Source organism: Chroicocephalus ridibundus, chromosome 3 (genome assembly GCF_963924245.1).
Source record: "Chroicocephalus ridibundus chromosome 3, bChrRid1.1, whole genome shotgun sequence".
Taxonomy (NCBI): Eukaryota; Metazoa; Chordata; class Aves; order Charadriiformes; family Laridae; genus Chroicocephalus; species Chroicocephalus ridibundus.
The window spans coordinates 34,739,130-34,762,256 of record NC_086286.1 but is presented as its reverse complement, the minus strand read 5'-3'; the positions used below and the strand labels follow the sequence as shown (position 1 = coordinate 34,762,256).

General features: G+C 33.3%; 1 protein-coding gene across 1 annotated transcript in view; it reads right to left on the bottom strand.

The window, feature by feature from the left end:
* The window catches only part of KIF6 (kinesin family member 6), a 172,156-nt gene that overhangs the window by 136,495 nt on the left and 12,534 nt on the right, over positions 1-23,127 (bottom strand). Inside the window, exons 4-6 of the mRNA XM_063330983.1 lie at positions 14,418-14,565; positions 9,814-9,923; positions 2,045-2,174 (exon numbers count right to left, since the gene is read on the bottom strand). Coding sequence (XP_063187053.1) covers positions 2,045-2,174; positions 9,814-9,923; positions 14,418-14,565 — 388 coding nt within the window. The remainder of the gene's footprint in view (positions 1-2,044; positions 2,175-9,813; positions 9,924-14,417; positions 14,566-23,127) is intronic.

The window sequence follows — 23,127 nt, the reverse complement described above, 5'->3', positions numbered from 1 at the left end:
GTACGTGCTGCAATTGCAAATGAACCATGTGTGAGAAGATAACTACACTAATAAAACTTTTACAATGAAATCCACCTCATTTGAACGTTTTTGAATCATATTAGCATTCAGACTAAGCAAAGTAAATATTGCTGCAATGGGTGGTAGTTATCCCAAGCAAGTATTCTCTGCATTTTTTTCTTTTAAGTACTATTCATTAAAGATCAACGGAACAATAACTTTATAGTATTTATAAAACAAAAAAAAAACATTTGCTAACCCAAGCGACTCAGATTAGTGAGTTTTCTACTATTGGGGTCCCACACATTCTCATGTCTATTCTTATGTCTTCTAGCAAGTACTAGCATGCCCCAAATAAAACTACCAAGTTGTAGATTAAAAAATTAGCTAAAGAAGATTTTTTTTCATACAACACAGTTAAGTCATGGTACTTTGTATCACGCCAGATTTCATGACAAAAATGTACTGAGGTTAAAAATAGTATCTGGGAAAATTAATGTAAAGAAAAAATACAACAAAAGTTATTAGCTGTAAATAGTCTGAAACAAACTAATGAAGATTAGGAGATTTTTTTTTTTAAACTTATCATTATTTACTTGGTTTATCTTTCAATCTTCTCTATATATTTGCTATTGGCCATTGCTCAAAACAGGAAACTGGAGCAGACGTATCTTTGATCTGACTCATTAAGAATATTCTTTTAGTTTTACTGAGCATTACTTCATCTTGACCTTTAATGACTTACCATGTTCATTAGTCCTGCTATTTGTTCATGACTTTCAATGTTTGTGATATGTTTTCTCTTAAGGCAACATTTTCCAAATACATAACACAATTGCCCTTTACAATTGCTGATTTACGACGTTGTCAGCCAGCAGCATACCATTCTTTAAATTCTGCCTCATTTTCATACACAGCTCCTCTAAACTGATCAGAGACCTCCTGAAGAACTTTCTCCATGCGATGAACTTTCTGTTTTCATTACCAACTATCATGACAGCTTTTCAGGGTTCTGAACTCAGTATCATCTTTTTCTCTCCTCTATTATACTTTTTCAAGTTCCTCTGCTCTAAATTGTATGAATTTTTCCATTTCAATATTATCAAATGGTTCCTTGCCTCAATATTGCTATTTACTAACAACGCTTAAGTAGAGCTTTATTATCTCTTGCCTTAACGTCTTCCGGCTTCTCAAAATGTCACTGCTGCAATAGTTGAGAGAGAACAAATCAGTTTTTTGCCTATTTACATTTTGTAATCAAACGCTTCTTCCCCTGTGCCCAGGTGTATGTGGTCAGCCAGCAGGAACAGAGGGCTACTTGAATATTTCATATACTTTAAATGTCTTTCTCCTCATTGATTTATTATTTATTTTTTTGGTCAGACAGATGAAAACACACAAATTTCTAAAACAGAATTAGCTGTGTTGTGGTAAAGACACACTGACACTGCTTACATTATACAATACACTTTTCATATTTACACTCCATTTCCAACCATGAAGATAAGTTAAGAAAAACAACCCTACAGATTTTACTAACTGGATATGGAAACATTTCATTTGAATATACCAGAATCAGTAAAAACACTCTTGTCTTTGCATATTGGCAAATATTTATTTTGAATGTGTTTCGCACTACCATTTGGGATTTTTTCCTTACTGTAACTACTTCAAAGGCAATTTAGTACTTCTGTGGGAATGTTTGACAATCCTTTGTAAGGCCATGTTTTCTAATCTTTAAATGTGTATGTATGTTGATAGACGCCACATTCAAAAGTCAGCCTATGGTTTCTGAGAAAAATTTTTTTTCTTACTTATTTTAATTGCAGTAAGTTATGACATCAACAACCACCAATCAGATTCACTAAGGAAAAACAGAAAGCACTTTGCAAAGTGAAAGCTATTATCAGAGAAATGCTTATTTAATTTCACTGTGGAAACACACTCAGAAAGAAGACTTCCAAAATATACATCTTATGTGGAGAAATTTATGATAATTTTAACACTGATCGTGTTAAGTAAGATTTGTAGCAGGAATTCTCACCTCAGCTATCATTCTGTTGGTGTCTCCCAAGAAGAGTAGGTTTAAGGCTTCTTCTTCACTAGTTGCTTGCTGAAGAGACAAGTTTTTCAGATGAATGTTCTGATCGGGGTCTTCCATTATTGTCACTTTTCTACATGGAAAAAAACCAACAAAACAACAAAATGAAAACTAGAATTGTTGTAAGGTGATCTTTGTTCCGTACTTTCATTTTGATTGCGCCTAAAAGGTGACATCTAAATCCCCAAACCCAATCATAAAAAAAGAACTAAAACCATGAAGACTAAGCCATGCACATTAAAGTAAGTGATGAATTTTTTTTTTTTATCTCTGTCACCTGCTTTTTATTTTTTTATCACAAACTTCCACATAGAAAAGGAATTTTTAAAATCTATAACTATTAGAGAAAACTTTAGGATTTTTTTTTTGACATACAGTAAATTTCAAGAACAAGAGGTTAGATGAATCATCACAAACAAATAATAAGTAGGGGTTTGTTTGCCATTTCCACAGATATTTAAGTACAAATGATACATAAAGCATACCATAATCTTGATGAACAAATAGGCATGGAACATCTTAGAATCAACGCATCTGTAGCCAACATGTTTCTAATAACTTTGCATTTGTCAAGATTATTTCTCTTTTCATTCTTCTCAAATGGTAACAACTACAAATGTAAATGATCCCTTTATTTAATTAAAAGCAAGCAAACAGGATGATTTTATTTATTTCCACTGAGGTTAGAAATTATCTTAATTGTACTTCTTTAAGCCTTAAAGTTCAGAAAAAGGAAGTGACACGGAAGTAGCAAGGTATAGCAAAAGCTCCAGCAGAGCTACTAAATATTACTGAAACTCGTTTTCACTTCTCTAGATAGCCCTTTTACATCAGATTTTTTTCTTTTCATCAGGTTACTGAAAATTAAACTTTATTGGCTTTACTGAGTAGCCATTAGGGTCTCCTCAATTAGGATATTCTATAGTATCCACTATGGAAGCCAAATAGTTGCATCACTGGATTTGGAAAACTCCCAGAGTGAAGACTCTGTTAAAACTGAAGTACACTAATTCCGAGGACGAATGAGATGTCCTTCAGGGTGAATTACATGTTCTGTGACAACTTACAACAAGCAAATTAAAACTTTTTAAAAAGTTACAAGTTTGCGTTCTTTTTTTTTGTGTGTGTGTGTACTTGTTTTTTTAAACTGAGGGCAGTTCCCTGTATGTACGTACAGATAATACTTTATACATATACATATATGTATAGGTATATGTATGTGTATTACACATACCTATACATAACTGTGTATATATTTTTTTTTCCATACTCTTCGAGGTTAACCACAAGAGGGAGCATGGGGCTTGAGTTTTTATCTCTAGATAGTTCTTGCATGTTAATTACTCCAAGCTGCTTCAAAACCACACAGGTTGCGTTTTGTTCTGCTTTGCTTGTCTTTTTTTCCTCAAAACTGACAGAATCAAATCAAGAAGCTAAGCAGCATTCCATAGTATTATTCTTAAGTATTAGGGAAATAGTTCACCCTCTGATGGTCAAAACATTGGAATGGATATACAGAAGTAATCTGAACACATTGCAATACACTGACTATTTTCAAGAAAAAAATACATGTAAAAGTACACACAATGCTCTTTTAGTAGTCATAACAATGTTTTTTCCAAGTATGATTGCCTCCGACTAGTATCCTTATTTTTGTGCGGTAGGGTAAGACAGCACTAGTGCATTTACGAAACTCTGCTTCCCTCACTCAGAGCATAAACCCAAAAGCATAATTCTGCTTTTGCATAACAATGTTTTGATAATGTCAAGTTGTATTCTGTCAGTAATTCTATCTGTGCATTCATCACATGCTAAATTCCAGAGTGGTTCTGATTACAGTATGATGCTTTGACTAATTTTAATATTTTGAAATTGCACAGTAAGCATCATCTACCTCTTTTTAGGAAAAAAATGTTGTTTTACTACGCACATTTGGCAAAGGACTTTTTCAGACTACATTTTGGCCAATGCTTATAAATAATTTCCAGACAACAAAGATATCAGTTTGGACAAAAAGCTCTGGAGGATTATTATATCAGAAAGAAGATATTGGGGACATCATAAACCAGTGACAGCCTCCTATACAGAGGCCTTGCAGCTATTAAAAGGATTTCCAGATGGAAGTCTAAATTTGCACATCTTGAGAATCATCTGTCAAAACTTCCTCAGAAAGACATGTTCCAAAATGACTACAAAATGATTTATTTTACAGTGCTATAAAGTTACTGTATAATATGATAATAGATTTCTATAGAACATTCTCTATATTAGTGAAATCTTTACATTTCATAGCCCTAACTTGGATCTTGGAGTGGAAAAGCTCTGTTAAGTTATCCAGAATGCCTGAAAGAAGGCAGAGACAAAGTTTTGTTTTCTTTATAAACAGCGAATCTTTTCCATTTGGCTTAATGGATGGAATTTGTAGCTGACTAGTAAACCTGTAGGATGGGATCAGCCTTTTTTATACTGTTGTTAACTTAGGCCCTTTCCTGCATCAACTGAGCTTCTATTAATGCAAGAGAGCCTTAAACATTGAATGCTTTAATTTATGAGATTCCTGTTACTGGCAAACAATGACGTTAAAGCTTCCTTTGATTAATTAATACTACCCCATTAATTTGTGTAATATAAATAAAAAAACTTAAAAGATTTTGGAAAACAAATGACAATTTAAAAAAATCAAGTTTCCTATGATTATATCTGTGCGTAGAGCTTAGGATTGCAGAAATCTTAAAAAAAAAAAACCTCAAAAACTTCACAAAAATTTAAAAATTAATCATAATGCTATAAGCAAATCCTGTATAAACATAAATACCTTCTATGACAGTACATTAGCAGAATATAGTGATACTACTTCAGCATGAGAAGGAGACTATACAGCCAATAATAAATTTAGGAAAGGGATAAAAGAGAAATGCAGCAAGCATGCATCTTGGAGTCTGTCCAGAAGAACACAATAAACTAATGGATAACTATAGCTAATCTTTGTGTAAAGTTGCAAGGAGCTTTAGGTTTTAAGAAAGGATGGCCAAGACCACCATTTTATATATCATCCAAAAAAAAAAATCTTTCAGAAGTATAGCTTCATGAGAACACCCTTTAGAAATGGAGCTGTTTTCTTGTAAGGAAATTATATAATAGCTTGAATGACCAAAAGGACAGGACCCGTGCTGCTCTGCGCAGTGCGCCTTGGGGAAATCCATTCAGGCTCCATCCAGAGCTGCACAAACATGGGGTGCCCAGCATCCGATGGGATGCAAGATTTACTTTCCTCTTCTTATTCTGTCTTATTAAAGAAGATACCTTATTAAGCCATTTATTATTGGGCCTTTCTTACTGTGATCTGGAAAGGGCCCTGTACTGGCTCTCTCTCCTCCCTCACCCTGCCAGGCAGAACAAGGAGTTACAACTGAAACAATGAGATTGATGGTTTGTGTACAAACAAACATATAAGATCTGTTATGTCTTGTTATGTCATTCACAAGTTTGTAAAGTAATACTTTGATATTCAAAAGTAAATTTGCCCTGAACAGCACAGCAATCATCTGAACTGAATTAATTTACTGATCCAATGCTTTTGGAAAAGTTACAGTAGAAAAGTTTCACTGTTTTCTTCCTATGGGTTTTCAGAAAACAAATCAACATAAATTCTGGATGTGAATAACAATATATAATGTATGCTGAAGTTATTTTACACATTTAAAGTGTAATTCGTTTGAATTGTAATGAACAAAACATAATCTTTGAAGAAGTGATTGAGAACAGTTGTTAGCTGTCTCCCCGTTAACAAACAGAAAAGCTTAAGTTTACAAAACTTAATATTCTCCTAATCTTTAGTATTCAGTAGTATTACTTACCCTGAACACTCTTCATTTTGAAAGAATGTATTTTACATGAAGAGAGTGAGTTAATATTAGTATTAGCCTTAGAAACTGGAAAACACTGGTAAATCTCAGAACACTGAAAATATAGTTCTTGAAGATCTATGGATGGTGGCCAGTTTCTAGATTACACAGCTGGTACAGCCACTGAAAAGGGGAAGGGCTGACATTAACACTGTTGAGCCTGAAGACAGGCAACAGGTTTACTTGCATCAAAAAAGTCAGACTGAATAAACATGTATTTCCTATATGTTGAAAATTATTCCTTTAGCCTTTTCTTTTCTTCTTCTTTGTTATCATTATACTAGTTAGTTTAGAGTATGAACTCATCTGAGGTAGTTAACAAATATTCAGTCACAGATTTTTTTTAAAAATTAAAATATTTTACACTGACCCCATGGAAGATAACAGTTCTGCATGTTACTAATGTATACTGATACAGGTGTCATGTTTGAAGTTAATTGGCTCTTAGATTAAAGTGTCTTCCTTTTTATAGAATTGAGTTCACTTAATCTATAGTTCAAATAAACTTCATCTTTCTGGAGCATAACTTTTTTTTTTTTTTTTTAAAAGTTGGCCAACATCATACTGAATCTTATTCATTTCCCTATCGAAGAGGACTTTAAAGAACCTTCACACAAAATTGGGGAATCAGTTACCCTGGCTGGCAGTTAAGATTACATTTTCCCCTGGCCACATTACTTCTGATTAATGGTTGTCTGTCTGAGCTCCCTGTGAAGTAGCTCCTCAACTACTGCAGTTTAAAGACTGACATTTTAAGGCAAAATAGCATTAATTTTAGTTCGCTTTCACACGCAAGTGTCACCTGCCATAATTTGGACAGGTAAAGCGGTAACTTATTGGTTGTCCTGACTTATTCTGTGACTAATGGTTCTATAACCTCAGTCTTTATTTTTGTGTCATTTTTCCGTGCCAAGAAAATTCTTCGGTCTCAATAGAAACGAGTTAGGAAGAGTTTGTACTGGTAGGTTACAACTAAAGTGAAATTGGTTTGATTCAGTATCATGGAATTGTATAAAATACGAACACACAGTACAACAGAGAAACCGTTAAGAGAAGAAAGCCTCTTGCACAACCTCAGAGAAAATTAAGAACTTCAGAAAATTTTCCTAATTTGAACAGTCCTGCAAATCTTTTATGAAAACAAGAGATGGCAGTAAGAATTCAAAGTCTTCTACCAGCTATGTTTTATAGCAATAGTTTTATATTTTTTACATGTTTGAAAACAATCATAAGTTCCTTGTATAAACATGGAACTCTCTACAGCTACATCAGAATTAGATTGTCAATATTAAATTAAATTTTTGCATTCTAATAAATAAGATTCTTCAAATGCATTTGCATCTGCATATGCTATGTTTCAGCTACAGTGTCAGAAAATTAAAACACTGTCAGCTTTGCATATGCAAAACAAGTTACAATTGTAAAGGCATATTGTATAAGCATAAAGGTATATCAAATGATACAGTCTATGGGCTACGTGTAATATCATTACAATTAAACACGATGAAAACTTTATTTTTCTGTGAAAATCAAAGTTCAATGGGATTTCAAAACCAAATTTAGTTGAGGTATAAATATCTGTACTTATCAGAAACATGATACATATTTATGTATACATACATAAATAAATATGTTTATGTATACACATATCTACAAATGCAGACATAAATAATGATGTAATTCTCTATATTAATCTATATATGTATACATACAGACAGACATATAGATATATGAACTAGATTCACATATTTGTCAGGAATTTATTTCCAGAAAAGTAGTGATTTTTTGTGAAAGCCTCTTCCCTTCTCATCTGACCGACTCTAATGAAATCATTAAGCGGTATTAAGATGAAAATTCAATGGTCTAGAGAAGATACAAAGGATGGCTACACACAAAACCTTGATTTCAGGAGCTGAGGTTCCAAATCAAGTCATGCAATGATTAGATGCAACAGGCAATTTTTAATGTCTCATTTTTCAAGTACTATCAACAAGACTGTTGTATGCTTTTCATAACTTCTATTACTTGAATGCCCTCACTTTGTATTTATTCATTCGATTGAACTGATAACGTAAAGTCATTAACATAGAGTTTGCTAGGTAGAAGTACATATCTTTTGATTCAAACTGCATCCCGTTCTTTTGCAGGAATATAGATAACAATACTGTTCCAAAACATTCTGCATACTTTATGAGGCTAACTAATCTTTGGTTTACTCTTCTAAAATGATACATTTCTTCAACACTTTTCTTGTCCATCTCATATACTCGGGAGAATATCAGCACAGATTGCCAATATTTACCCAAGCATAGAAAACCTGCATTTGGCTTTGCATGGTGCTTAAAACCTTGATGATCCACCGTGAAGTTCGACAGGAAATTATGCATATTATGACCCTTTTAAAGTACAAAAAACATAAGTTTTCTTATATTCTCATTAAATACGTGCTTTATAACAAACTTGAGAAGATTAGATTATTCTGTACTTTGCTTAAGACCACTAAAATCTTAAAAGGTCTTAAGCACATAAAATTCTGAGAAAAATAAAATATATGTTAGGTAATAAACACCAGATATATTTTAAAATATGCGACTACTATTTACTTTATGTGTAACTACTACTTACTTTGTCATTTACAAAAATTAAACAAGTAACTAAAATACAGTTAATCATGCAACTACCCTTTCATGCAACTTGTGCTCCCTTTTCAGCTCAGAATGTCACTATATATTTTTAGATTTTGAATCCCTAAATTATTATCTTAAAAATTAAACAAAAATATTTTATTAATTAAATACTTTTATACAATGCTAAATATGAGTGGTGAAGGTATAGTTTTAGTGTACAGTACACATTTTTTTGACAAGTTTACAGGTAATTATGATTATCCCAGTATGCTTTATCCCTAATTCACAATGAAATTATGTGTCAACTTTTGCTTTTTTTTTTTTAAGTAGACTAATACATAGCAAGGAGTTATTCTTTAGCTTAATTGAATCATCATACATAAACCTATTTCAAGATTCTAAAATTCACGATTACTGGTAAACATTCAGAACATAGTTTTAAAAAGTGACATGTTTTCCAGGGCATATGACCCCCAAATAACTGTTTCAACTAAATTTGCAATTAAATTAATCAAATTCAATTTATTCAATTGAACTTATGTATTCATGACCTACAAACCTTTTTTACTACCCTTCTCCAAGTATTAGTAGGTGCTAGTGTCTTATCAATGAAAACTATTATAACAATGATCCTTTCTGAAGTAAATAGTGTCCTTTGTAGTTCCTTGGGGCCTTTTCTATCTATTACTTACCTTGTTTCATAATTGCTTATTCTAGAAAAATAATTATCGTTGAAAGAAAAGGTCCAAGCAGAAGCAGTAAGTTTTTCTCCCTACTGTTGCAAGGAAATACTGCCTGTTACATGGGTCTCTGCCACACGCACACATGTGCATACTATGTAGAGTCAGGCTGTCAAAAGAAAAAACAAGTATACTTTCTCCCAGTGGCTGCAATAGATCTCCTCTGCATAATATCAACATACATTTTTAATACTTTCACCTTCAGTTACTCCCATCCAGTTTCCCTAGCCTCTAGAGATACAAAATAAGAAAAAATTTAAACAGTGTTGATAAAATTGAGAAAAGAAATATTTTGAGTTAATTGACACTGTGAGTTAATTGATTCTGTGACACTGAGATCAGTAGCACTGTTCCAAAAAAATTCCCAAACAACACAACAGGGCATCTGAAAATTATTTCTGTTGTTGTTCTTGACGATTCTTTGTAGTTTTGTTACTCACGGCAAATCTTCCAATCTGGAGGCCTCATGTCTTGGGTCCAGCAGATCATAACCACATTCATTGTAGATTTCTAAGTAGGAAACATGAGTTGTATACACTTTGCTGTTATCCTGGATAAGAAAAGAAAAAAAAAATAGAAAAAAGGAAGAGCTATAAAGAGAAGTCAGAGCTAGACCAGAGGACAAATTTATCACTACAGCTTTTACCTTGCTTCCTCACTCCGTCTCTGTTTCTGGGTGTGGTTTACATTTTCAATTTGTGATAGTTCTCTGGGGTTTTTTACCATATGCATAAAGGCTCAACAAGAAAAAGGAAAAAACAAAAAGAAACCAAACCAAAACACAGACACAAAAAAACCCCTAAACCAAAAATCCCCACCATGCTGATAAGTTTAGTCTGGGTTTTCTTATCGGTTCCTTTTATCTAGAATAGTCTGTATACACATAGAACAATACAGCCTGCTTACAGAACCATGCAACATGCCATTTTTCACGTCTACGACAAAAAAAGAATATTGTTATATGAGGTAAATCCTCATAGAAAGACTATGCTTAAAAAAAAACCAAGGAACAACATCAACAAAAAATGAATCAAAGATTTACATAATTTAGAAACATCAGTGACATCCTGCTTTCCACTCTCTTTATCATAACATTTAAGCACTGTATGTGATGTCAGCTGTTCTCTGTAATCCCCATTTTTTCTGTACAATACATTGCCAAAATGTAACTTAACGCAACTGTTTTTTTTCAGACAGAATTTTCTCCTGCCCTAAAGCCAACAACATAAACCTCAAAATAATGGGCTATGATTTCAAAAATAGAAGAAAATTAGTCACTTCTTTTCAGCAGATGAAGCCACTGTGAAAGCACTCACATCACACTAACAGTAGCAGTTTAATAATCCAATCCACTACAGTTGTTTTGCAAAATACTGTGAGATATGAACTTTACATTTTCCTTTAATAGTTATTTCCCATGCTTTTTTTTTATTGATAATGACAGTTCACTATTTCAAGGGACACCATTTAAAAAGATACACTACAGATGGATGGAAAAAATGTAGTAAGGAACTGTTCAAACAGGAAGCTGTGAAAATAGAATTTCTGAACAATAAATTAAAAGGAGATGTTATTAAAAGCAAAGGGCTTGATTTGTTTCTCATTTTGGGTAAAAAATTTTGTTTCCTTAGTTTCAAATTGCACCGTCTCACTGCAAGTAAGAGCTTCAAAAGTCTTTTATTTTGTGTCCCTGAATTCACTTTCTCCTGTTTTACCCTACGTAGAGTTAGGAAGCAGATGACTCTTCTCCATGAAGTCAGCACTTTCCAAAGCGTAGTTGTAGATAAAAAGAAATGAAACAAGGGAAAGGTATGAAAAGAAGGCAGGTGGAAAGATAAAACATCGAGAAGAGATGCTTTAAGGTGCACCAAGAAAGAAAATGTACGAAACAAAAACAAAGATTTGGAAGCAGGCACACAGAAATATCCCTATAAGCATAACTACGTAGAACTTTTGATCCAAAACACCGTCTGAAAATGGAAACAGAAATATTTTTATTTTTGTAGGAAGTATGTGCTGGGAAGGTGGAAAATAAATGTTTTTATTACATTATTAACACTAGAATGTTGGTGTGTTGACACTGCATGTTGCTGGCAATTGCAAGATCAACTCATTCGCTTTCCACAACAAATGCCCTCCATGGGGGCAGCAGAAGGTCTAAGGCAACATGTTCATGTTGTTTTTTTCATTTCCATTCCCACAAGAGCAAGCTTTTGTGCACCTGCAGTATGCTGTGTATGTTTACCTGCCAAAGCCATACTTTGAAAGGGCCAAGGTAATTACTTAATGCCGCTAACCCTTACTCAGGCACGTACATGTACATGTTCATGTGACCGAGACATACACCCTTATGAATAAGAATTGGTACCCTCTATTAAATGAATGACACAGTATAAAAGTACAACGTATCAACTGATGCTAACATCAAATAATATTTAAATTTGTTTAATTAAACAGCTTTGCTAAAATGTGAAGATTAATCTTAAATGAGTCATATGCCTGGTGGAGTAATTGAAGACACAAAACATGTTACACCAGACTCGTCTTTTCCTCTCTTGACTTTTGCCTCCTATAGTTATGAAAGCATTAAAATGATTGACTGTGTTCACTTGTATCACTATTACAGACACTAAAAGAAAATGGAATTTCTTGTAAACATAATGAACAATCATCAGTGTACTTACTGTGGCACATCCTTTCACTTATTCACTCATTTAATTGCGTACAAATATAACATTTTGGTTATAACCTAACACACATATACACATCCCCCCACATCCTCCTTTAGAAAAACGTTCTTACACCTGGAATGCCCATCACAATATCATCAGCTAGTTGTTGCTGTTCCTTACAGTCCTCTTATATGTGGCAGTGTTACTTAAGCTTTCTTTCCAACCTGTAGGCTGCAGGTAGGTCAGAAGACTTATGATTCTGAATGGCTAACTTAAAATTAACTTCTCCATTCAATGAGAAATTTTATTGCGGACATTTTATTTGATTTCCCGAAGCATTTCAGATGACAATTATCATTTACTTATTAGAAAAATTACTGTAAGTAGATAATAAGAAATATTTCAGGTAAGGTAAGGCTTTTAAAGTTGGGGTTTTTTAATAGTTTGTATTTATTCTGTTTCTATCATTGTTCTTACATGTTGAGACATTACAGTGTACCTGGAGTATTTTAAATGTCCCTGTTACCTTTTGTAAAACTGCCATGTTTTCCGTACATAAAATAAGTAAGTTGCCAAATTAAGTTTCAGGTGCCTTTTGGGGAGGCACAGAAGATACAGAATAACCATACAATTAATTTGCAGCCAGTTTTCTCCTTCCCCCAAATTATGGCAATTCTCTTTCTGCCAGGCATGATGGCTTTTTTTTTTTTTTGCACGAGGCAACATTGCGGGATTTTTGATTCAAAGTAAAAGAGTAAGAGACTTCCAATTCAGCGGGTTACAATGATCTGTAAATCAGCTTGATTAATTTGTAAGTGCAACAATTACACTTATTATTTCTGTGATGTATTTTTCTTTTTGTAATCACAAAAAGAATGAGACTTTGTATTGTTTCCCTCCCTACTTCTTCAGGGCACAGCTAGAGTTTTTGAAATATACCATTCATTTTCACATCACTGGATTCACCTAAAAAGTAAGTTTATAGCTCGTTGGTTTAGGTTAGGTTACTGGCGTGATGTGTTTTGCCCGATGAGTTATGTCAAATTCAATATTCACAGCAGTTGCATTGAGTTGTCAGTGGCAGGAAAATCTGTGCAGTACTGAAAAAATGAACAGAAAAGCATTAAGAAGTAACTGGGACAGAACTGTGAGACTCAGAAATACTGTAAGATGAGGAAAAAGAGAAGAGACAGAGAAATAGTATTGGGCAGTATTTACTACTGCCCAAGATTTTGGTGAAGCAAAATTGATATTTATGAGTGTAGCAACTATTTCTCCTCTAGAAGTTTCAGATGTAAAGCTCAGGCACAACTGGTTTTCAGAATACAGTTTACTAACTTTGAAAATGTTTTTCTAGTCACTGTTAACTAGCATTTAAGAACTGATATTGTTTTAAAAACAGACCAAAGGATTTTTTTTCTTGATTTTGAAAAGAATGCATTAGAAATTATTAATAACAGCAATAATAATAATAATTAAAAAAATAAAAATTAATATTTGTTGCATTTTACTATTTACATCTTTACGTGTCCATGTTATACATGTGTAATTATGTTCAGAAATGTGCCTAACAATGTTTCTATCCAACTATATTCAGTGAATCAGACTTTTATTACTAATACCATATATACATAAAAACATTCCATACAAGTGCATAAGTCAAGTTAAAAGGACAGTAGAGAAGGGAAATGAATATGGATATCTATTTTCTTTCAAATACTTAAAGGATTTGCAGTACTGACTTTAAAAATTGCTTTTCATCATAATTAGATATATTTAGCATTATCATTCTATAATATATTCTAGATAATAAGTAACATTAGGTAAAAAAAGGCACTAGGTAAAATAAATAGCTGAATATTTAAAAATACTTAATATTCATTTTACTTTTTTTTGTTTTCCGGAGCGTCAGTCAAGCACAAGGAAATTAGGTAACTTATGAAGAGTGAAAGTAATGCTCCATCTTTTACACAACATTGTTAGTTTAGATGGGAATCAGAGAAATTTTTGTACAAGATGAGTGCGATGCAATGCATATAATACAAAAACAGAGTGGAGGTAATATAAGTGTTAGGACAAGGAAAACCAATTACGCTACCTGAATGTATGTTGCACCAACTAAAAAAGCATGGTTTTTAGAACTAGAAAAACCCTCTCCAACGATGTACGTTATTTTCAGTCTATCACAACAAACCAGGTCACCAAAACTATTACCAACTAATTCTTGCATGAGGTATCATGTCAAGTTAGATATTTTCTTCAGCATTAATTCTAGGGCTTTCTCTAACAGTATTATAAAGACAGAATTTTGCAATGTAGTTACGTATTTGTAAACCAGACATTAAAAATAAACAGAAAACAATGTCTCATACCTTCTGCAATTGATCAAAAATATAAGATAGAGTCCTGGGAATGATGCCTCGATCACTATAACGTTCTGCTCCTCCTGTGATGGTAAAAGTTTTGCCACTGCCTGTCTGACCATATGCAAAGATAGTGCCATTATATCCTGCCAAAACACTGTAGAATAATAAAAAATGGGGAGAGAATTAATATATAAGGCATAAGACATTTTCCATAATCAATTTTGTATAGAACAAAAATATAATCAACAGTAATTATTAATTATATAGCAGCTGTCTTCAGTAATACAAGAACACACTTCAAGATATGTATTCTAGATTCAATGGAACTTAAACTATCTAGAATTGAAGGACCTTTTGATGCCTTGACTTACCCCATTATTCAATATCATCATTAGTTGATTATATTTACATTACCTTTGTATAATTTTTTCTTTGGCTGATGATTTTTTGCAAGGATGATATAAAGACTGTAGATATCATGAACTGTGACCATTGATATGTTAAAGCTAAAGAATCCAGAAATATTTCACATATGGCTTCATTACTTGCAACCAGAGAAGACTATATCACGTTTAGAAACTCCTAGAGAATACTACTATGCTAAACTACCAAACTACTAGCTTGGATAAGGGTATGCAGGAGAACCTATGCTTCTATCAGTGTAGTAAAATCTTCATTTACTATGTAAACACTCAAAACCACATTGCTAAAAGCAAACTTTTCTGTTAGAACTGTATCTGTACAAGAAGCTTCTGTGGAACAGCAACAGTAGGTATGCAATGGCATAGCTTGAAATGACCCTCAGACTCAATCATCTTTTTTCACACCTCTTACTTCTACTTACAGAAGTGACTAACAAAAATCTAGTTCAAATATCTTTCTCTAATTCACCACACTTTCACTGTTAACTTCCACCTGACTTCCATCAAACAGTAGATAAGCTTAATGACAGTGGTATAGCTACACACTGTGGAGGAAACGTGGGCCTCGGCTGCAGCTAACATAGAGCTCAGCAGCCATGGCTGACTAAATGGAATTTTCAAGTTGTGACTCAATGTATTTTGAGATTTTTTTGGTCCTGATTTTGTTCTAAAAGAGAGGGCTTTCTATGCAATGCCCAAAAAGCAGTCCTCTAAATTATGGTGATCTAGATTCCACTGCTGATAAGTCAATACAATTTGAAGGAATGGTTTTTACATGCAAATATAGCATTTTATTTCTTATTAGTATTTGGCAAAGTTTCTTCCACTATTTATGAAGACAGAGTCATATTTTTCTGAAGTGAGACCCCTTTGATGGGCTGATGTCTGAAATACAAATACAACTGGTCATTTTCCCCTTGATATTAAAAGTAAACTTTCACGTATACAAAGTTTAAAATTTCTATTGATACTCACAGATGACTATCATGTATTTCCCTTGTACAGCTCTGTCTCAGAAGACAAAAATACTAAAAATCTATTACTGCATTTCTAAGTTCATTTCTTGTTAATTATTGTGAACTGCCCTGAACTTGAAAAATATTTTAACTGCTCTAAGATTTTGTGCTTCACACTGACCACCTATAAAAAATGAGGTAAAAATGATGGAGGACACAATTATTTTGAATTTTCACTTGTCTGTAAAGTAAACAAAAGCTAAATAAAATTATCAAAAATTACTAGAATCACAAATTAAATAGCGATGAAATCTGTTACTGACTAATATTTAGATGGCTAATCAAAGCAAAACTCATGAGTCTATATTTGACAGGATATATGATAAAGAAATTAGATTATACTGTCAAGCTTTTTTCTTTCAGCAGCTGTCAATTACGAAATGTTTCCTACATTCATCCTTCTCAAAACTGTTCTAGCAAAATTCCAGCATCTCCTAAGAAAATACATGAAGGGAGTATTTGAAAACAAATACAGTAATCAAGAAATAATTATTTTCTTGATAAAACTTATCAGAAGCAAAATCTACTTTGGCTTTATTTACTATGCTTAAGGACCTACTAATCTTGCTAAGGAAAAAGAAAGGCTAAAATTATTCTGCATTTTGTTTATTGAAAGAGTGATAAATCATCTAAGATCTAAAAAATAAAAAGGGGGCAAACAACCCTTGCGTAAGATGAAAAGAACCACATATAGATAGCTGCTGGTCTGGCGCCACAAGAGATGCAATGGTTCTCCAACTTATTAAAGTTTATTTAAAGACCTGAGTAGTTGCCAAATTACTTATTTTAATCCATTACAGCAGGATGTCAGAGACAAAAACAGAAACATTTTGAAAGGAACTACAGTGAACATCTGCTCCCAAAGACCGAAATGCCCAAAGACAGCATATATAGAGATTTTAGATTCCAGATGTTAAAAATCAAAATAATTATTATTATAAAACACCTCATTCATCTATCTTAGGAATTTCTAATGCCCACTGGCACAGTATCTGAATGCTGAATACAGTAACGAGTTGTCAGAAGGTAAGGGGTATCAAAAGAATCTCAGAGATGGCAGGTTCAAAACATGCAAGGGGAAATGATTCTTTATGCAAAATGTAGTTAAGCTGTGAAACTCCTCACAACGGGATGCTTTGGATGCTAAAAGTTCACCCCAGCTTCAGTCTGGTCTAATTAATGGAGAAAATAATTATCTGAGGGCTACCAAACTCAGAGAAATCAGAAAGTCCCTACACTACAAATGACTAGAGGCTAACAGAATACTTGGGGAAAGTAGCTCTACATGCTTACGCTGTTGGGTGGTTTTGGGTTTTGTTTTTTTTTTTTTTTCTTCATTTTCCGTGAGTATTGACTGTCCCTGTTAGAGATAACATACTGGGCAAGATGGAACTTTGGTCTGACCCAATACAGTTGCTCCTCTGGTTTTACATCTTTGCTCTCTGGCTCTTCTAGATCTAGCATTTTGGGTTGTTTTCTTACTCCTTCTACTCTTTGAAGTTGTTAAAGTTGTTTCAATTACTGTGACGTGGCTCCTGCAGAAAGGTGTGTTTTGCAATATATCCTAAAACGAGCAGTAAAGGTGTGGCTGCAAACTATTAACTTGATGTCCCTGTTCTTCACAAAAAGCTGTTGATTAGGATCACCATGCATGTAAACATAGGATAAAATGTTACATACTGTACACTGTCAATACAACTACAAAAGTCAGTGACTTTTCTTTGTGTTATTTGATTCACATATTTCTTTTATTTATTGCAGTGCATCAGCACAGCTCTGACCTGTTTTCCAGAAAACACTGAAAATTCAGAAAATGTGAACATATCAATAATGTATTCTCACAGTCCATTGTAATTATTGGTAATATTAATATTGCACTCCACAGATGCAGTATGAAAGTGTCGGTTATGATTCCACAGTTGGGTGGAAATTCAAGACGAAAATCAATCTTTTCAGATATGTGTATATAATTATACATATAATTGCATCCTGTCCATATTTACAGCACTCATTTCTTTCATTCAGAGTATATTAAAACTAACAACGAAGCCAATTTAAGAAAAGTCGGCTTGAGGTGCTAAGGAAGCCTATAAAGAAAGAGGACTACCAATGATATCAGCGAAACTGCTGGCAAAGCCTTCTAAGAGTGAAGCGCAACCCCATGAAGACAGGATGGAGAACAAATTCCCTTTCTAAGTCTAAGAAGAAAACCACCTTTATGACGGAGTTCCTTTGGCTTAGAAGCAAGCTGAAGACTATGACCTCAGCTCCTGAAAAGAGTAGGTGGGAAGACACATTGAAAAGGCAAAGTCTCTACTGGATCAGCTTGTTCACAAAGAATTAAACTTCTCAACTAAACAAAACTAAAGCTTACATGTACACATATACCTTTACGAAAGAACAAATTTCAAAACTGAAGATGTGTAACCATCAATCTGGGTATAATATTCTGAACATTAGTCAATGTCAGTTTTGAAGGTCTGTATGTGAGAAAGTGAACATGGATTAAGTCGTATAAAATCCATGCCTGATGTTACTAATTCACATTTTTTTTAAGGAACTTCTCTTGGAATCAGTGGGAATACAGGATGTTTTAGCAATGAGGCTTGTGGAGAAACTATCATAGCAAATACTTGTTAAAGATATACTTTGCTCTTTTTCCACTTCTAAGAACTTCACGTCAAAAATAAATACCAAACTTTACCAATCTCATTTTAGTTCATTGTCCCAAGGAGTTTTACACTGAAATGGTAACAATATATGTAGGTGGACCAATACTTAATCAATCAATAAATCAATTAAACCAATATCTATTTACTAAATACTCAGGAAGTTTAAGACATGTACAAACTGTTTTTAACCTAAGATGCACCATTCCTTTAGGAAAATAAAAACATAGAAAGCTTCATAACCCTTTAGCCACCCACAAAATGTTATTTAAAAAACATCAAATAACTACATTGCACAATTACGCTTGACAAAGTGAAGATGTCTCAGATACTAAGAGCTAGTATAGTGAGCAGAAAATACCCATATTCTCTGTTTCATCATGAAACGTAATCGCAACAGGTACCCTAAAGGGTTTGCAACACCAATTATGAGATGACAAGAAGAGAGTATATTTTCTAAACAGGGTCCACCAAAAGGATTCTTGAAGATTCTCATCTGCAAATGGAAGCTGTCCTTAAGAGAATCAGTGGAACTGATTCTCTACTGGGAAAGGTGGTAGAGAATCAGCAGCTCTTTTCTGCCTATTCTGCAAAATCTACTGTACAAGATGTCAGTTCACCCAGGCAAAGTCTGCATCTTTGCTTTTCAAATTCTCTGAACAAAAATCCCAAACCTTTGTTAAGCTCAGTATTTGAAAGTACACAGGTTGACATGGGTATTGATGGTAGTCTTGTGAAGACTTTAAAATTTGCATACATAAAAATCATACACTAAAAGGATATTTTCAGTAATGCCCCCTCGGTGTTATCAAAATATCCAGAGCTTTGAATATTTTTTTTTTCTGCCAGCAAGATGAGTTTTGGCATGGTTAAGGAGACACTTTGTTGACTGAATTGTCTCCTTACTACTTCAAACAAAACACATCAAAGACACATAATTCAAGGAGAGGCTGCTGAAAAGATCTTTCATGAATTTACGCAATGTTGTATAGCTCCCTGTTCAGAAGTTCATGGACTACTTCCAGATAGATTAGCTAAAATGTTGCTGGAGAAATCCGTCTCTGGTATATTTTAGCAAAGTTACTCCTGTTACGATTGTCAGAGTTCCTAGAGGGCTTTTTTTTTTTTTTAATAATACCGGGCTCAGAACTACAAAGCTTACTACAGAGGAAAATAAGTTTTTAAAATATGATGACTAAAACTTGTCCAAATTTGTTTCACTTTGTTAGGAAATTCAGAGTTCATTTTCCTTACACGCTAAAACATGAAGGCATATATTTCTAACACTTTCTGATAGACTTAGCTTTTATAAAAAGAAAGTGCTATTCATCACAAGCCACATAAAGCAATCTTTTCATACTAAAATGCATATGATTTTTACTTACAAAAATATTTAGCTTTAACCCAAACAACTACAGAAAAGTGGATATAAAAAAAGTAAATATCTAAAAAATAGTTTGTTTCAGATTTGCTTCTACTGCCTAACAACCAGGTATGCTACGCTCCTATCTAGAAAATATGGACCAAGTTAAATTTGCAAAGGAAAAACCTAAGTCGTGTTATGCATGAGCAGTAAGTCCCATGTGTTGGACTTTGTACTTGTGAACAACAAAATCCATTGCATATGGACAAATGTCATTGGCCTGAGCTTCTACATGTAAAGAAGTGTCAAAGACCTCAAATTCTGTGAAGACAAGATTTCCAGAAAAAGATGACATTTATGGGAAAACATAGACATATAACAGTTCTGCAAACAATGTTTTAATTTCATTTAATAACCTGAGCTGTCTTCATATCTTGTTATTAATGAGTAAGAGACCTAGGTTTCATGACTGTCAAGAAAGACGCAAAAAGGTCACACTGTGCAAATTAGAACAGAGTATTTCAGTTGGAAGGGACCTATAATGATCACTCAGTCCAACTGCCTGACCAATTCAGGGCTGACAAAAAGTTAAAGCAAATGGATCGGAAGAACTAAACAAATGGAATCTTTATATTTTAGATTTAATTTGTGATGCCAGAATATTAGCATTTCCCAGATTTTGTAGCATAATTAATAATTGTGTCAGTACTTGGTAAATATATATTTTCAAATTGTATAGCTATTTTTGTGTTTCATTCAAAATACATCTGGTCAAACCATATGAAGACTCACATATCACAAAGCTGTATACAATGAAAAAATTGTAATATTTGCTGGATATAGTAATTTGAAATTGAAACATATGTGTCTATATGTCTATGTGACACTTTTTTTTACTTTTGTTTGCTGTATGAAAAGGTGTTCGATGATAAATTTCAGTCTTATTTTTAATCACTGTAAGAAAATAAATTTAAAGCAAAATATTGGTGAGAAAACATCATGATTACTTGCTAAGTATTCTGAATCATCAAGTATTTATGTAATAAGCAGCTCTGTTTAGTAAAGTTGGTATCATTAAACAACTTAAAATTATATAACATAGGTTTCCCTTGGTGGAAATCATAATAAGATAGAGACAAAAAACAACCCCAAAAGGAAAAAAAACACACATAAAAAACCACCAAGCCAACCAAAAAAAGGAAATAGTCTTAAATCAACAAGAAAACAGTAACAACAGCTAATAACATTAATTGCAGGCAAACAATTAATTTGTGAATAAGTATTGTTTTATTGCCATCCTAAATCTTCTTTATCCTTTTATTCTGCTGTATAATTTCTAATCTACCTCAAGATGATTTTAACATAGAAAAAGGTTAGATCTGTTCCTACATTTTACTCAAAGAACTGAATGCTTCTTTTCTGGTTAAGCACCAATAAATTACTGTTGGTTTTGAGAAACACAACAGCTTGTGCTTGACCTTACCAAGCTAATCAGCAACATACTTAAACACAAGGAAAGTACTGAATGTGTCCTCTAAATTGAGAGCACATCTTTTCCAAGTGAGAGGTAGCTTGTGCACACAACTGACTAAGGAGATTAATTTGATCACACTGCTATATAAACCTAACCATATATTATGACAGCAAAATAATTCACGATGATATGATGGGACAAACCAAAAATTTTCAAGTTTTACCTCCAAGACATGACACAGACTACCAAGAAAGTCTCCCACAATGACAATCTTTGAGACAGAAATTACCATACTTTCAGAATTTTTCTAACCAGAATATTAAAATAACCAGTAGAGGTTTAGAAAGCACACGGAGAAAGAGTTCTCCACCTGCAAAGTATCATTAAGTAAGACAATGACCCAACACTTATTCAAGGCAACGAACACCTTCCCAATATTTCCACTGAATTTTAGGTAGGATCCAAAGCGTGGGACAAGTTGATGCAGATTTTTTGCTGGTGTAAATCCTTAAACACAATACAGTATTTAAACATATCTGCAGGTTTCAAAAGTACTTCTAATACTTCACAAGCACCCAACATACGTTCTAGAAATTATTTTTCCCTATTAATTTGGAATTTTCTTAATTTTAATACTTCTCTTGTTTTGGACAAGAGACATAATAAAAAAAAGCAGCAAGCCGAAGTAAATGTTCCTTACTTATTCCACTTTTAGGATGACGTTAATACTGCTTCATAACCCAAGTACTGTTACACAAAAGCTTATGTAATGATGCTTGCTCAAGAAAATAAGTTTGGGCTTTATGAAAAATGAATTATAATATACTTCCTCTTCTGCCCCCTTGGACTTTGAGAAACTGATAAAAAATATAAATCAATCATTGACTAAAATAGCAAGGGTTCAGTATTTTAAAAGTCTCCTTAGCAGTGCTACGACAGTCATAAAAAGAAATAATCTTCTGAGAAAGGAGGAGAAAAAGAGAAAAAAATAAATTGTTAATTAGAAATGGTCATTACACGTAAGGATTTAGCCAGTAACACTAAGGAAGAATAAAAACTACTGTAACGCTGTAGCTGCAACTATGATGGTCTAAAAGTATAATAAAACCCAGGTATTTAGACAGAGGTAGCATCTTTTATTAGACTCGCTAATATAGTTGGGGAAAAACAAGACTAGGCTCAGGGCTTCAGTGGATTATTGGGTTTTTTGCTTACGTTAGAAAGACCCTGCCTTTTCCCTTACAATCTTGCTGAGCAAAAGCTGCCAGTACAACTTCATATCAATTCTCAGACACAGGACAAATCTTCCTAGCATGGACTCATGTATGAATGTAGTTAAAGGAAAGCAAGGCCATGTGGGTTTTTCTCCTCAAATTTTCTTACTCAGTTATCAGTTAACTTGCACTTTCTAACTTACTTAAAATTAGTGGAAATTTAAAAACATGCAGAGTGAGATATTAACTTTACATTAAAAAGTTAATTTTAGATCCCTATTTAAATAAATGGCTGTTACAGAGTTCCGTACTGGCATTTTCAGTCACCCAGCTGACTTGCCTCATGCCCAAAAGATGTCTAATCCCTAAATAAAAAGGGTGTGATACAAGAAGCAAGCAATTCCACTTAAACTAATAGATCCGTTATGTTTACTACTGCTTAACATTCCTCAAGTGAGAAATTCCTCAAGTGAGAGCTAGACAATTTATGGGTAGTAACTACAGTTTAAAATATCATTCAGTACTTGGTCCTTGAATATCTGAGACAATATAAATAGT